The 14,830-nt window shown below is 44.2% G+C and overlaps 1 protein-coding gene across 2 annotated transcripts in view; it reads right to left on the bottom strand.

Moving 5' to 3' along the window:
• LOC124551005 (nuclear RNA export factor 1-like) overlaps positions 1-14,830 on the bottom strand; it is a 189,874-nt gene that overhangs the window by 106,495 nt on the left and 68,549 nt on the right. For both annotated transcript variants that reach the window (XM_047125848.1, XM_047125849.1), the window contains one exon: positions 11,132-11,221. In XM_047125848.1, the coding sequence (XP_046981804.1) occupies positions 11,132-11,221 (90 nt within the window). The remainder of the gene's footprint in view (positions 1-11,131; positions 11,222-14,830) is intronic.

Here is a 14,830-nt window from a genome sequence, read left to right as displayed (position 1 = left end):
AAGAAGTTATCATGTTTGGACATGCCTTGACCACACTGAGAATGAGGTTGTGCTGGCGTACGCTGGCACCAGTACACCATGTGGCATGGAGGTTACGAGAGTATTGATAGAGGCCAACAACAAGACTCACTGGAAAGACACTGCCAATGTCCTTTCAGCTGCCAGTATTTAGGATCGCCGCCACGAACCGGAGGGCTAGTTTAGCCAGTTAGTTCACGCCTGTTAGTTCGAGTCCGTATGCCATGGAGTTCCAGCGTGTCACCGAGATGGAGACACAGACTTAGCCTCTAGCATAGAGACCGGCAGCACATAGTAACCTTATATTGAACATAGCAGACTTCTACTTCAACAGCATTGAGACTATGTGGACTATACAGAAGAGAGTTTGTACCACAGCACATGGAAACTTAAGTTAAGTAGCTCTTTGTTTATGAATAAAGAACCCAGTTATTAACTGCGTGCAGTTTGCATTATAGAACAAGGATACAAGCCACCAACCAACATCCTCTCCTAGCTTCTCAAGGTACAGTCCTACAGAGACAATGAGACAACATAATAGTGGCTAAAGAGAATACAACAGAGGTTGCCCAATATGTCAGTGTATCAGTGCAGAGTGAATTGTGTGCCATTCACAGCCATGTAGCACGGCTCAACAATAGTTATTGTAAAAATGTCCTAATTGTCTGAGTTTGGAGAAGTGTCACGCCTTATCAGTGACAATTTGTCTCAAACCTAGCAGGAACTGTTTCTGTCAGTAAATATGTGCTCTGTCCAACCATTTTTGAGAGAACACTAAAAGAAACTGCAAACTGCACATAAATTGACATTTGGAAATGAGTACATCACAAAATGTCATCGGTCACAGCAGCGCAAAAGGCTGCACATTCTGATGCGCCAAACAACCCAAACCAGTGTTCAGTGTAGTCTGACAAATTGTGTTTTTGTCATTTTTCAAATGACACAAGGTGCCGGGTGCACCACATGCCACCAGAGGCATTTAACCCTCAAAGTGTGGAGGCTATAGTTTAGACTAAAGGCTGTTCTGCATTGTTTGGGGTTTTTTTCTCATACCATAGCTTGGACTCACAGAGTCAGGTTACTGTGAACAAGAACCAGGATGTTTATTTCAACGTTCTTGTCAACTACATGTTGCCCATCCTCCTACATCTTTGTGTCGAGTATGTTGTGAAATTTAATATCTCAATGACAGCCGAGTTGGAGGGCTGCACACACAAATGTACATTCCCAGTTTGACAAATTGAGGCACCATATTACATCTTGATTGCAAACTGAATTGCCCAATTTCAGTCCCGCAAATAATGTCTGAAACTATAAGGAATGGAAGGTGAAATGTAGCAATCAATATCTCTGAAATTTAGTAGCTGTGGGGGATCTAATCATCAGTCAGCAGTTTCAGATGGATGTGGCATACCAGAAGAAACTTGTAGATTCTCTTCCACACAAAATCGAGGCTTCAGGTTCAGTGTTACAGGGTATTAATGTGATATCTCCTGAGGCTGATAAATTTTCTATCTGGTGTCCTTATATGGACCATATCTACTGCTAAGAACTAAATTCACACACAATCAGGGAGAGAACTACACTGAGCTGACAAAAGTTAATGGATACCTCCCAATATCGCATCGGACCTCCTTTTGCTTGGCATAGTGCAGCACCCCTGCAGAAATATTGAGCCATCCTGTCTCTACAGCTGTTCATAATTGTGAAAGTGTTGCTGATGTAGGATTTTGTGCACAAACAGACCTCTCGATTATGTCACAAAACCTTTGACGGGATTCATGTTCGCTGCGAAAACTTGCAGCCAGGTGACATGGTGCATTATCACCCATAAAAATTCCATTGTTGAATGGCTGCAAATGGTCTCCAAGTAACCGAATGTAATCATGATTGGTTCAGTTGAACCAGAAAACCCAGTGCATTCCATGTAAACACAGACCACACCATTATGGAGCCACCACCAGCTTGCACAGTGCCTTGTTGACAACTTGGGCCCATGGCTTTGTGCAGACTGTGCCACACTCTAGCCCTACCATTGGCTCTCACCAACTGACTGACCAGGCCACGGTCTTCCAGTCATCTACGGTCACGAGGCCAGGAGAGGCGTTGCAGGCAATGTCGTGCTGTTAGCAGAGGCACTCGTGTCCACCGTCTGCTGTCATAGCCCATTAACAACAAATCTTGCCACACTGTCCTATCGCATACATTAATATTTCCCACATTTATTTCTGCTGTAATTTAACACAGTGTTGCTTGTCTGTTAGCACTGACAACTCTACAAAAATGCTGCTGCTCTCGGTCATTAACTGGAGGCCGTCAGCCACTGGGTTGTGCATGGTGAGAGGTAATATCTGAAATTTGGTATTTGTGGCACACACTCGATACTATGGATCTCGGAATACTGAATTTCCTAATGATTTCTGAAACAGAATGTCCTCTGCATCCGTCTCCAACAACCATTTTGTGTTCAAATTCCCACTGTGCAGCTGCAACTATGTCACAAACTTTTTCAAATGATCATTTGAATATAAATAACAGTTCTGCCAGTGCACTGCCCTTTTATACCTTGTGTATGTAGTGCTACCACCATCTGTATAAGTGCATATCACTATCCCATGACTTTTGTCACCTCAGTATACAAGCCAAAGACAGTAGCAAACCATTCTAAGCATTTTTTTAAATATAACCAGATAGACAAAAAACATCTACTCACCATTTACATCAGCTCTGCAACTTGCAAAACATATACTATCCACGGGAGAGACACCTGGTAAACAACACATCTCATGCACCAGCTGTTATTTAAACATGTTCAACTTTCTACATTGATATGACTACCACAGAAGTTATCAGTTAGGATGAATGCGCATAGATAGAGGGCGTATAATGGCAACACACAACATTCTGTTGCAAGCTTGCTCTACAGCATGACAGTCGTGACCTTGGTGCCTGTTTCATTACATTTGCCATCTGGATTCTTTCCCCAGTATCTCGCAACTCTGCAGGTGGGAACTGGTGTTTCAATGTGTCCTCGGTTCTTGTTGCCCACCTAGCCTTAATATACGTCAATTCCTTTGGCCTCAGCATTTCATCTCAGTAACTATTCCTTTCTTCACTCACTTTTAGCTTCCTAAATCTTTTATTTTCTGACCTATCTATTTTTCCCTGCCAGGCCATTACGCTAAGTGGTCTAACTTTAGAAAAAGTTCCCACAAGACCATCATGGATTTTGCTGAAATTTTGTGTGAATGTTTGCACATGTTCCTAAGGAACATTGGTAAAGTTTTACAATCATTATTTCAATACTTCCACAGGTATAGTTATTTGTTTGACACCAAAATGCAGTTATCAACAGCACACTTTCGAGTTTTTGGCAACTTTGAGGCATAATATTTCTGGCAATATTTTCTTGAAAGAAATAAAGCTAGACCCCATCATACACACATTTTTGCATTCTCTTAAGCAAGATAATAAAAAAGATTTCCTGGCTTTTTGCATCTCCTGAAGCAATTGTGGGATACACCTGATACTTTGCATGCTACAACTTGCTAATAAAAGGTCTTAGAGAGCAAATTTCATTCTCCTACTGCTTTCCATAATTTACAATTAATGATTTTTCTACAAATTCCAAAACTGGCTATTTCTAGCCCATTTTTACAAAAAAAGCCTCTCCTTCAAACTATCTAAACCATTGTCACTAGAAAGATCATATTCTAACCACTTCAAAAATTGTATTTGGTTTTGCAATGTGAGAATATAAGGCCCTAAGAAAAGAATAACATGGTGGAGGTGCACTGAAAATGGGCCCATATTCCAATGGTAGTCGAATTAAATTTGACATCTTTTATTATCTTGTACAATCATTTAACATTCTCTGCGGAAGATAATTTCAAATGCCCTGATGACTAGGAAATGAGCTAGAGTCAGAAAAACTGAACGTAAGTAGTCTTTTTTGTTGTTTTAATACTTCTGTACCACATTCAGCTCAATAAAATGCTTTTAATAAAAAATGAAATGGAATAACAAATCTCATAACACAAACGTTTCCCTTACATAAGGTAGAAACAACAGAAACTCCAGGCTGGGATAACAACACTATAATGAACAGGGTTGATAGCTACTCACTATAAAGAAGACACCTCAAGCTGCAGACAGGTACAAACATGCAGCTATTGGCCAAAGCCTTCCTCAGCAAAGAAATTATACACACAAGCAAACACATCTTGCACCATGGTCAGCTCCAAGCAGTATGTGACTGTCACGTGACTGGCAATCTGGAGTGGGTCAGAGTTCGAGGAAGGATCAGGGTACAGGTTGGGTGGGAGAAGAGTGCTCTCTGTTGGGCTCACAGGGACTAGAGACTACCAGGTGCAGTGTCAGGAGTTGGGACGTGAGGGGAAAAAAGTGCAGAGTAAAAACAGAGAGCAGAAAAGTAGGGGGGCACAAGAAGAGGAGAGCAGAAAAGTAGGGGGGCACAAGAAGAGGAGAGCAGAAAAGTAGGGGGGCACAATAAGAGGAGAGCAGAAGAGAGGGGGGCACAAGAAGAGGAGAGCAGAAGAGAGGGGGGCACAAGAAGAGGAGAGCAGAAGAGAGGGGGCCACAAGAAGAGGAGAGCAGAAGAGGGGGGGGGGCACAAGAAGAGGAGAGCAGAAGAGGGGGGGGGGCACAAGAAGAGGAGAGCAGAAGATGACGTGTGCACAAGAAGAGGAGAGCAGAAGATGAGGTGCGCACAAGAAGAGGAGAGCAGAAGACGAGGGGGGCACAAGAAGAGGGGGGCACAAGAAGAGGAGAGCAGAAGACGAGGGGGGCACAAGAAGAGGAGAGCAGAAGACGAGGGGGGCACAAGAAGAGGAGAGCAGAAGACGAGGGGGGCACAAGAAGAGGAGAGCAGAAGACGAGGGGGGCACAAGACGAGGGGGGCACAAGAAGAGGAGAGCAGAAGACGAGGGGGGCACAAGAAGAGGAGAGCAGAAGACGAGGGGGGCACAAGAAGAGGAGAGCAGAAGACGAGGGGGGCACAAGAAGAGGAGAGCAGAAGATGAGGGGGGCACAAGAAGAGGAGAGCAGAAGAGGGGGGGGGGCACAAGAAGAGGAGAGCAGAAGAGGGGGGGGCACAAGAAGAGGAGAGCAGAAGAGGGGGGGGCACAAGAAGAGGAGAGCAGAAGAGGGGGGGGCACAAGAAGAGGAGAGCAGAAGAGGGGGGGGCACAAGAAGAGGAGAGCAGAAGAGGGGGGGGCACAAGAAGAGGAGAGCAGACGAGGGGGGGGGGCACAAGAAGAGGAGAGCAGAAGAGGGGGGGGGGCACAAGAAGAGGAGAGCAGAAGATGAGGTGTGCACAAGAGGAGGAGAGCAGAACTTGAGGTGTGCACAAGAAGAGGAGAGCAGAACATGAGGTGTGCACAAGGAGAGGAGAGCAGAAGATGAGGTGTGCACAAGAAGAGGAGAGCAGAAGATGAGGTGGGCGCAAGAAGAGGAGGTGGGCACAAGAAGAGGAGAGCAGAAGAGGAGAGGGGCACAAGAAGAGGAGAGCAGAAGAGGAGGGGGGCACAAGAAGAGGAGGGGGGCACAAGAAGAGGAGGGGGGCACAAGAAGAGGAGGGGGCACAAGAAGAGGAGGGGGCACAAGAGGAGGAGAGCAGAAGAGGAGGAGAGCAGAAGAGGAGGAGAGTAGAAGAGGAGGAGAGGAGGAGAGCAGAAGAGGAGGAGAGTGAGAATGGAAAAGCAGAGTGAAGGAAAAGGAAGAGAGCAGAAAAAGAGAGGAGCAGAAAAGGAGGGGAGTGGAAAAGAAGTGGAGCAGAGAAGGGGAAAGGACAGACAGGTATGGTGCCAGAGGGCAGCACACAAAGAGGACGAGGAGATATAGGATAAGGGGCGAAAACTGTTGTGTGGAGGGTGTGGGGGCACTAGGTTGAGGAGGGGATAATTTCAGGAGAAGAGAATTTATTGTAAAGATAACTCCCATCTGCACAGTTCAGAAAAGCTGGTGGTGGATGGCCCATGTTGTGAAGCAGCCTTTGAAATCAAGCATGTTATGTTCCACAGTATTTTGTGCAACAGTCTGGTCAACTTTACTTTTGGTCACTATATGACAGTGGTATTTCATTCCTAGTAGATAGCAGGTTGGTAGTCATACCAATATAAAACGTGGTACAGTGCTTACAACCGAGTTGGTACACAACATGGTTACTTTCACAGATGGCCCAGACTGTGACGGGATAAGACTAGAATAAGAAGTGCTCGGTGAGCGGACTGGACAGGTTTTGCACCTAGGTCTTCCACAGGGATATGATTGCTGTGGCAAAGGTTTGGAATTATTAGTGGTATAGGGATGGACTAGAATGATGTGGAGGTTTGGTGAGCAGCAGAACATCACTTTAGAGGAGTGAGAAGGATCTTAGGTTGTATTTCCCTCTTTTTGGGGCATGACGATAGATAATCAAAGCCCTGACGAAGGATGGGGTCAGTTGTTCCAGTCTGGGGTGCTACGGGCGATGAAGGTGGCACCCTTTTGTAGCTGGCTCTAGGGGATGGTGGGAGGATTGGAAGTGTGGGGGGAAGAGGGTGGGGGGGGGGGGGGAGAGTGGGGGGGAAGAGTGGGGGGAAGAGGGTGGGGGGGGGGGGAGAGTGTTGGGGGAAGAGTGTGGGGGGGAAGAGATTGGGGAGGGGGGAAGAGTGTGTGGGGGGGGGAAGAGTGGGGGGGGGAAGAGTGTTGGGGGGGGAAGAGTGTTGGTGGGGGGAAGAGTGTTGGGGGGAAGAGTGTGGGGGGGGGAAGAGTGTGGGGGGGGGGGAAGAGTGTGGGGGGGGAAGAGTGTGGGGGGGGGGGGGAAGAGTGTGGCGGGGAAGAGTGTGGGGGGGAAGAGTGTTGGGGGGGAAGAGTGTTGGGGGGGAAGAGTGTTGGGGGGGAAGAGTGTTGGGGGGGAAGAGTGTTGGGGGGGAAGAGTGTTGGGGGGGGGGGGGAATAGTGTTGGGGGGGGGGGGGAAGAGTGTTGGGGGGGGGAAGAGTGTTGGGGGGGGGGGGGAAGAGTGTTGGGGAGGGGGAAGAGTGTTGGGGGGGGAAGAGTGTTGGGGGGGGGAAGAGTGTTGGGGGGGGGAAGAGTGTTGGGGGGGGGGGAAGAGTGTTGGGGGGGAAGAGTGTTGGGGGGGAAGAGTGTTGGGGGGGAAGAGTGTTGGGGGGGAAGAGTGTTGGGGGGGAAGAGTGTTGGGGGGGAAGAGTGTTGGGGGGGAAGAGTGTTGGGGGGGAAGAGTGTTGGGGGGGAAGAGTGTTGGGGGGGAAGAGTGTTGGGGGGGAAGAGTGTTGGGGGGGAAGAGTGTTGGGGGGGAAGAGTGTTGGGGGGGGAAGAGTGTTGGGGGGGAAGAGTGTTGGGGGGGAAGAGTGTTGGGGGGGAAGAGTGTTGGGGGGGGAAGAGTGTTGGGGGGGGAAGAGTGTTGGGGGGGAAGAGTGTTGGGGGGGGAAGAGTGTTGGGGGGGGAAGAGTGTTGGGGGGGGAAGAGTGTGGGGGGGAAGAGTGTGGGGGGGAAGAGTGTGGGGGGGGAAGAGTGTGGGGGGGGAAGAGTGTGGGGGGGGAAGAGTGTGGGGGGGAAGAGTGTGGGGGGGAAGAGTGTGGGGGGGAAGAGTGTGCGAGGAAGAGTGTGCGGGGAAGAGTGTGGGGGGAAGTGGCATAGGAAGTATGTTTATGGACTAAATGTGAGTGATAGTGCCTAACTGTGAAGGGCTTTTTGAGACTTCCAGGATACTGGGAAAGGGAGTTCTTGTCACTGCAGATATGCCATCCCCAGGTAGCATGGCTGTATGGGAGGGACGTTTGTTATTGGATTGACAGCTGCTGTCAAAAAGGAGGTATTGTAGCTGGTTGGTGGGTTTAATATGGGTGGAGGTGTGGATGGAGCCAACAGAGAGGAAGGTGCCATGCCGAGTTGTGGAGTACGAGGTGAAATGGATGGGAGAGGAAGTGCTGGGGCTGTGAAGGCATGAGAATAGGGAGCCTTGGCCTTGAGTCCAGATTATGAAGATATCGTCAATGAACTTGAACCAAACCACGGGCTTGGGGTTCTGGGAAGCTAGGAAGATCTCCTCTAAATGGCTTGTAAACATATTGGCTTAGGAGGGTGCCATGTGGGTGCCCAAGTCTGTGCTGCAGATTTGTTTGTATACTTTCCCTTCAAAGGAGAAGTAGTTATGTGTTACAATAGAGTTAGTTAGGTGAATGAGGAATGAGGTAGTGGGTTTGGAGTCTGAGGGACACTGGAAGACTTGGTGTTCAATTGTAGTAAGACCATGGGCAGGAAGGATGTTAGTGTATAGAGAAGTGGCATCAGCAGTGACCAGTAGGCAACCAGGAGGTAAAGGGGTGGGGATGGTGGAGGGTCGATGAACGAAATGGTTGATATGTTTGAAGTGGGAGCTAGATTATGGGCAATTGGTCGGAGGTGTTGGCGAATGGGGATTGAAATGTTGTCTGTGGGAAAACAATAACCAATTACAATGGGTCATCCAGATTGTTGAGTTTGTGAATTTTGGGGAGCATGTAGAAGGTGAGAGTGTGGGGGTTATCACAGGGGTGAGGAGGGAAATGGATTCAGGGGAGAGGTTCTGGGAAAGACCTAAGGCCTTCAGCAGGGATTGGAGTTTATGTTGGATTTCCATGATGGGACCACTCTGACAGAGTTTATAGGTGGTATGACAACCAACCTGCTATTTATTAGGCTGAATAGCCACAGCCAAACAGTGGCGAAAAGCGAAGTTGACCACCCTGTGGCACAAAATGCTGTGGAACATAACATGCTTGATTTCAATGGCTGCCTCACAAACTGAGCCATCTGGATCCCCCTCTCCCTTCCACCACCAGCTTTCCTGAAGTGCACAGATTGGAGTTATCATTACAATAAATCCTCTGCTCCCGAAATCATCCCAGCCTCAACCTACAGTAACCTCGTGCTCACACACCCTCCACCCAACAGTTTCCAACCCTTGCCCTATCACCTCATCCCCTCTCACATTCCCTCATCCTCTGTGTGCTGCCCTCTGCCACCGTACCTGTCCGTTCTTTCAACTTCCTTGCTCCAGTCCTTTTCCGTTCCCCTCCTTTTCTGCTCCCCTCCTTTTCCTCTACTATCCTTTTCTGCTCTCTTCCTTTTTTGCTTTCCACTTTTTTCTCTCACATCCCCTCCAGAGCTGCACCTGGCAGTCGCTAGTCCCTGAGAGCCCTGCCAGACAGTGCTCTTCTCTCACCCCACCTGTACCCAGCTATTCCTCCCGCTTCCCCGCCCCCCTCCAGATTGCTATTCGCGTGACAATTGCATCCTGATCGGAGCTGCCGGTTATGGCGGCTGAGTATGCGTGAGGTGTGTTTGCTTGTGTGAATGCGTGTATGTTTTCTTTGCTGAGGAAGGCTTTGGCCAGTACCTGCATGTGTAACAGTCTTTTGGTTGTGCCCGTCTGCAACTCAACGGGTTATCTTCACGGTTAGTAATAATCTATCCTATTCCTTATACTGTTTCTAACACTAAGTGTGCTAAACCTTAAACCATAATTAAACTAGCACAACAATAGCATTATACAATAAAAACACGTGCTAATTATTCTCTATAACATCCATCTATTCCAAAAAATTTACACAATGTGACAGTGGTGTAAAATCTGCATGCTATTTATACAACGTGTGTTGCAGCTGTCGAGTAACAATTTTACTACAATGGTCTCCACTGCCTTGGCAATGCAAGTTAAACTGTGAAGCTTAAAACCAATTTCATTCTATAGTTATAGTATAAAAACTAAAATACACTATGTTGTGTTGCGACAAAAGACAGTCCTTCTTTGAAATTTTTCAAGTTATTCAGCTTTTATCTCACTTCATTGTCAAGCAGATTTTTTGATATTTCCTTCCCCAGAGTGTAGTAAACAATTATAGAACATAACAAAATATGTCAGCTTTAATTTCAGTACCAGTGGAATACGGGCCCATTTTCAATGCACCTCCACTTTGTTGCTGTTCCGTAGAACCTTACATGGTCACATTGCAAGACCAAATATAGCTTTTAGGTGGTTTAGAATATGATATTTCTAATGTTCTAATGAAAATGGTTTACAGTGTTTGCAGGAGACTCTATTTTGTAAAAGCGAGCCAAAAAAGGCAGTTTTGGAGTTTTTTGAAAAACTGTCAACTTGTAATCAATTTTAATGAGTAGAAAAACAGAATTTTGTACTCTAATACCTTGTATTGATAAGTTACAGTATGCAAGGTCTCAGGGGTATCCCGCAGTGACTTCTGGAGATATAAAAAGCTAAGCACCACATTTTTTGAGCATCTATTGTTTTTGGCTGACTTTGCTTCAAATTATCCAAATGTACATTGTCCAGGAAATCTTTTATTATTATTATTTCACTAAAGAGAGTGCAAAAAGTTATACAAGATGACCTAGTTTTGTTTCCTTCAACAAAATGTTACTGGAGATATTATGTATCCAAGCTGCTAAAAACTCACTGATGCACTACTGATAGCTGCACTATCGAGTCTAACAAATGATTATACCTCCAGAATGATCACGAAATTTTATCAATGTTCATTAAGAACATGTGAGCTTGTTAAAAAAAAAATTATCAAAATCCGTGACAGCCAATCACGAACCTCTAGACCCCATGTACAATGCAATTAGCTTTCCACTCTTATTAACTTTTGCATGCTGTTTTGTCAGTTATCTCTGTCTTGATTGTTACCCTATCTTCCACCTCCAAGCTCATACGTTTTCAAATCTCATCTGGTGCAGTCCCAACATTAAGCTTTTCCTTCTCATCCTGTCTGGTGTATAGCCTCTGACCTGGGCTCTGGTTTTCCTAAACCTTGCCAATTCTTTTCCTTCTCACCCCTTCCTGCCCCATCAACCCTTTTCAGGAGAATAACTCATTGGCTGCGATGGCCTGCACATTTCCTTAGCAGTTATGTGTGTTTTCTCCCACCCTCCTTCACGAGTAGACTTTTCATCTGTCCCACTATATTATGTTTTCAAAAAAATTTATTGATATATACTAATTAGTTTGCTACAGTGTCTAACTACAATAATAGTTTAAGAAAAATGTGTCAACATACAACTGAGATATAAAAGACAAGGCCTACTTACAAAATACGGATTAATTTTCAGCGGCGATATTCTTCTGTTAATGGCCATGAGGACATATTTTCTCTTGCTTCCTTGAACAGGAGTTTTGATCTGGAAATAAAATATATGAATGTTCATAAACAACAACAACAACAACAACAACATAGGAAATGGAAAAGTGACTTTATTTTAATTTCTACCAAATGAAACAGAACAGGCTAACAAGGGGACCACACCTACTCGTCATTACCGATTTCGACCAGAATTATGGTATATGCAGGGCTTGGCCAGAAATGAAAGAGGCAGGAGTGGAAGCTCCAGATGGTCAGGCATTTAGAAAAAAAATAGCATTTCTGGTGTGCTTTGGGCAAGGCACAAGGCTTTTATGTTAGCCTGATTTCCAGGAGGTTGTCAGTGCAGTGGGAATGTTAGAGAACAGTAATCCTAGGGTCTTGGTATCGAGTGTTTATGTGGAAACTTTTTTATTTTTTTTTATTCTCAAATTTTACATTACTTACACAGCAATAAACTTAAATAATTGCTAAATACATTGTATTTATTGATGTTTTCATAAAATGCATGAAAAGGAAAGGCAAAGGAAAATTTGGGACTGGAAATAAATTTTGAAGGAAAGGCTGTACTTACGATGTCCATGAGGACTGCAAATAACATTTTGAAAAGGGACTGTAATTAATGTGTTTTGGACTTGTTACTGCAGTAGTTTCATTTTGAAGTGTAAGAGGACTTTTTAAAAATACATTCCATTGTACATCACTATCTATCCTTCCCAATATTTGGCAAAATTTTGCATTATGCATTGTTTGCTGCCAAATGGTGTGATGAGAGAGAAACTTTTATGAATGGAAACCAGGTCTGTTCTTCATGAGACACTTTTATGTAATTATGCTTTCCCTGTTTTTATAAGTATCACTCCAGCATGCATAAGTCAACTAAAAAATTATAAAAGGATCTAATTTTGTATAAGACGTTCTCATTTATGCATTAAAATCTCTGCACATAAATTTATTTGCAAATACCAAAATTTCCTTTGTCTTCTCTTTTCATGTCTTAGGAAAATGTTAATAAATTCTGAGCATTATTTCAGTTTATTTGCAGTGCAAACAACATAAAAATTAAAAACAAAAAATTTTAAATGTCAGGTTCGATCTCATAACCCCCTGACTACTGTTCTGTACTCTTCCTACTGCACTAACCACAATGTAGAAACTGTGCTAAAATAAATGGCTCACATCTTGCCTGACCTGTGCAAAAAATGCTGCTACTTTTTTCTACATGCTTGACCATCAGGAGCTCCCAATCCTGTCAATTTCCTTTCTTATCAAGCCCCGCACACATCATAAATCTGGACGAAAGTGGTGGTGATGATGAGGTGACACAGCCCCTTGTATGAGATCAATTATTTCTGGAGGAAGATATCAGAAAAGAAACATCATCAAAAGAACAGAAATAAGGTACATACAAATACTTTTACAATTATCATACTTAATAATTACTGTTCATGTTGCTTCTGCATAATGTTTCACTGATTGTATCAACACCCGTTTGCATTGTGATATATACTGTGAAATTTTGAAAATTCTCGTGTACCGCGATAAAGTTGTACTGTTACCATCAATTACAGGCTTAAACTTATTTGTGCCATTTTTAAATTTTTGAGAACAGTAAGCCTATCCTCATTCAAAACATCCATTCTCATTTCATTATACTATTACATGAGAAACAGGTTATTTTTGAGAATTTTTGGTCACTTACAAAACTATATTTTTGTTAATTACCAGTATGAGTGTTTTGCATACAAACTTATTTTGGAGCAAATCAGCATGTGGGGTTCACAGTTCTGCCGAAGAAATCATCACCCCAGAATTTCATTGTATATCAATGCAAATAAATATGCGTTTTTGAGAATTTTCAGACACTACCATTGTCCTCTGCATAACCTACAAGCAATTTGTAGGAAATTGGCATTTGTGATTTAGTTACTGTACTAGATATTCTAACATATTGTATTACATGTAGTTTTCCCTAAAAGAGTAGTAGTTCTATATATTTTCTGCATTTATTGTAAATTAACTTTGTTTTCGAGTTTGCTAACAACAGTAATTAACCTCAAAACATTTTAGAAAACTAGTTATTTTTACCACAAATTCTTGTGTTGCCTTTACATAAATCTTGTTTTCTGTATTTGCTTCAATTCTTATAGGAAATTAGCAACTTTTTAGCTCAACAGATTACAAGATAATCATTGGAGTTAATTTAGTTATTTGTTTATTGCCTTGTCATACATTACTCTAGCCAAAATGCTGTCCTACTGTGAATGCTGTTCTCGAACATGGGATGAGTTGGTTGACATTCATAAGCAGCTGGAAATCACCCTAATTGTTGTCAAATGATTGGCAGCTGCTGCAAATCGGTGTGCTGAAGAGCACACGAGTGTGTTGAAGAGCTCCTGAGAAACGTGTACCTGTGATAATGGTACCAGGCACCCTGTACAGGGTGGATGGGGACCAGGAAGGACTCAGGGTGTTGTTCCAATCCGCCTACCCAATAAGTTTCAGGTACTGTCTTTCACAGAAATTGAAACTGAGCCTGTTTTGGAGAAACCTGTTCTATCCTATGTCAAGAGGAGGCAAGTACGAAAGGGTAGGGGTCTATTAATCGTTGGCAATTCAAATGTATGGTGAATGATGATAGCCCTTAGAGAAATGTCAGGAAAGGACGCCAGGTGCACTCAGTGTGTGTGCCCGGGGACCTCATTCAACATGTTGAAGAGGCTATTCCGGCAGCCACTGAGGGAACAGGTTGCAACCAACGGCAGATTGTGGCGCACGTTGGAACAAATGATGTCTGTCGTCTGGGCTCCAATGACATTCTCAGGTCATTCCAGTGTCAGGCAGAGGAGGTTGAGAAGACCACCCTTGCGTATGGAGTTTCAACAAAGTTCACAATTTGCAGTATTGTCCCCAGAACTGATTGTGCCCCTTTGGTGGTCAGTTGAATGGAAGGACAGAACCAGAGATTTTGAAGGTTCTGTGACAAGATAGGCTGAGACGTCCTGGACTAGTGCTATAGGGAAGTCACACAAATCTGTGGGTGAAAGGAGACTTGCCACACAGGATGAGAAGGAAAGGAGACTTTCCCAAAATCTACCCCTTTTTCTAGACCTCTCCAGTCATTTTCCTTCACCCCTCTTCCTTACCCTTCAACTGTTCTGCCTGAAAAAGCTTGACTGCTAATAATCTTCTTTTATGTGTGTGTTCAGCTGCCGCTTGGTGAGTAGATTTTATATCTATCCAATCAAATTATTTAATAATAATAATGTGCTATATAGGACAGGGAGAGGTAGCACCTTCCACTATGTAAACTTTCAACTACAGACCGGTCCTCATCACCTCCCCTACCTCTTTCTCCCTCAAAGAAGTGCAGTACAGAACAAACGCAATTTATCCCAAACCCTCTCCAGCCCTACATTGCTGTACTTGATGAAAAGTATCATACTGTGTGAGGCAGTGCATGCTTCAGCAGAAAATTGCATATTGAAATATAAATAATCACACTCAAGTTACCAATGACAGCAAATCAGTTAGACTGTAACAATGCACTGCAGCTATCAAGCAATGTCCAGTTGTATGTAGCGGTAATATAGCAATACGGAAGTCCACTGTAATGAACCTTCTGCAGTAGCAATTGTAAGGAATTTTC

The sequence above is a fragment of the Schistocerca americana genome, chromosome 9 (genome assembly GCF_021461395.2).
Source record: "Schistocerca americana isolate TAMUIC-IGC-003095 chromosome 9, iqSchAmer2.1, whole genome shotgun sequence".
NCBI classification, from domain to species: Eukaryota; Metazoa; Arthropoda; class Insecta; order Orthoptera; family Acrididae; genus Schistocerca; species Schistocerca americana.
The sequence above is the reverse complement of the archived record's forward strand: the minus strand, read 5'-3'. Positions and strand labels throughout refer to the sequence as shown.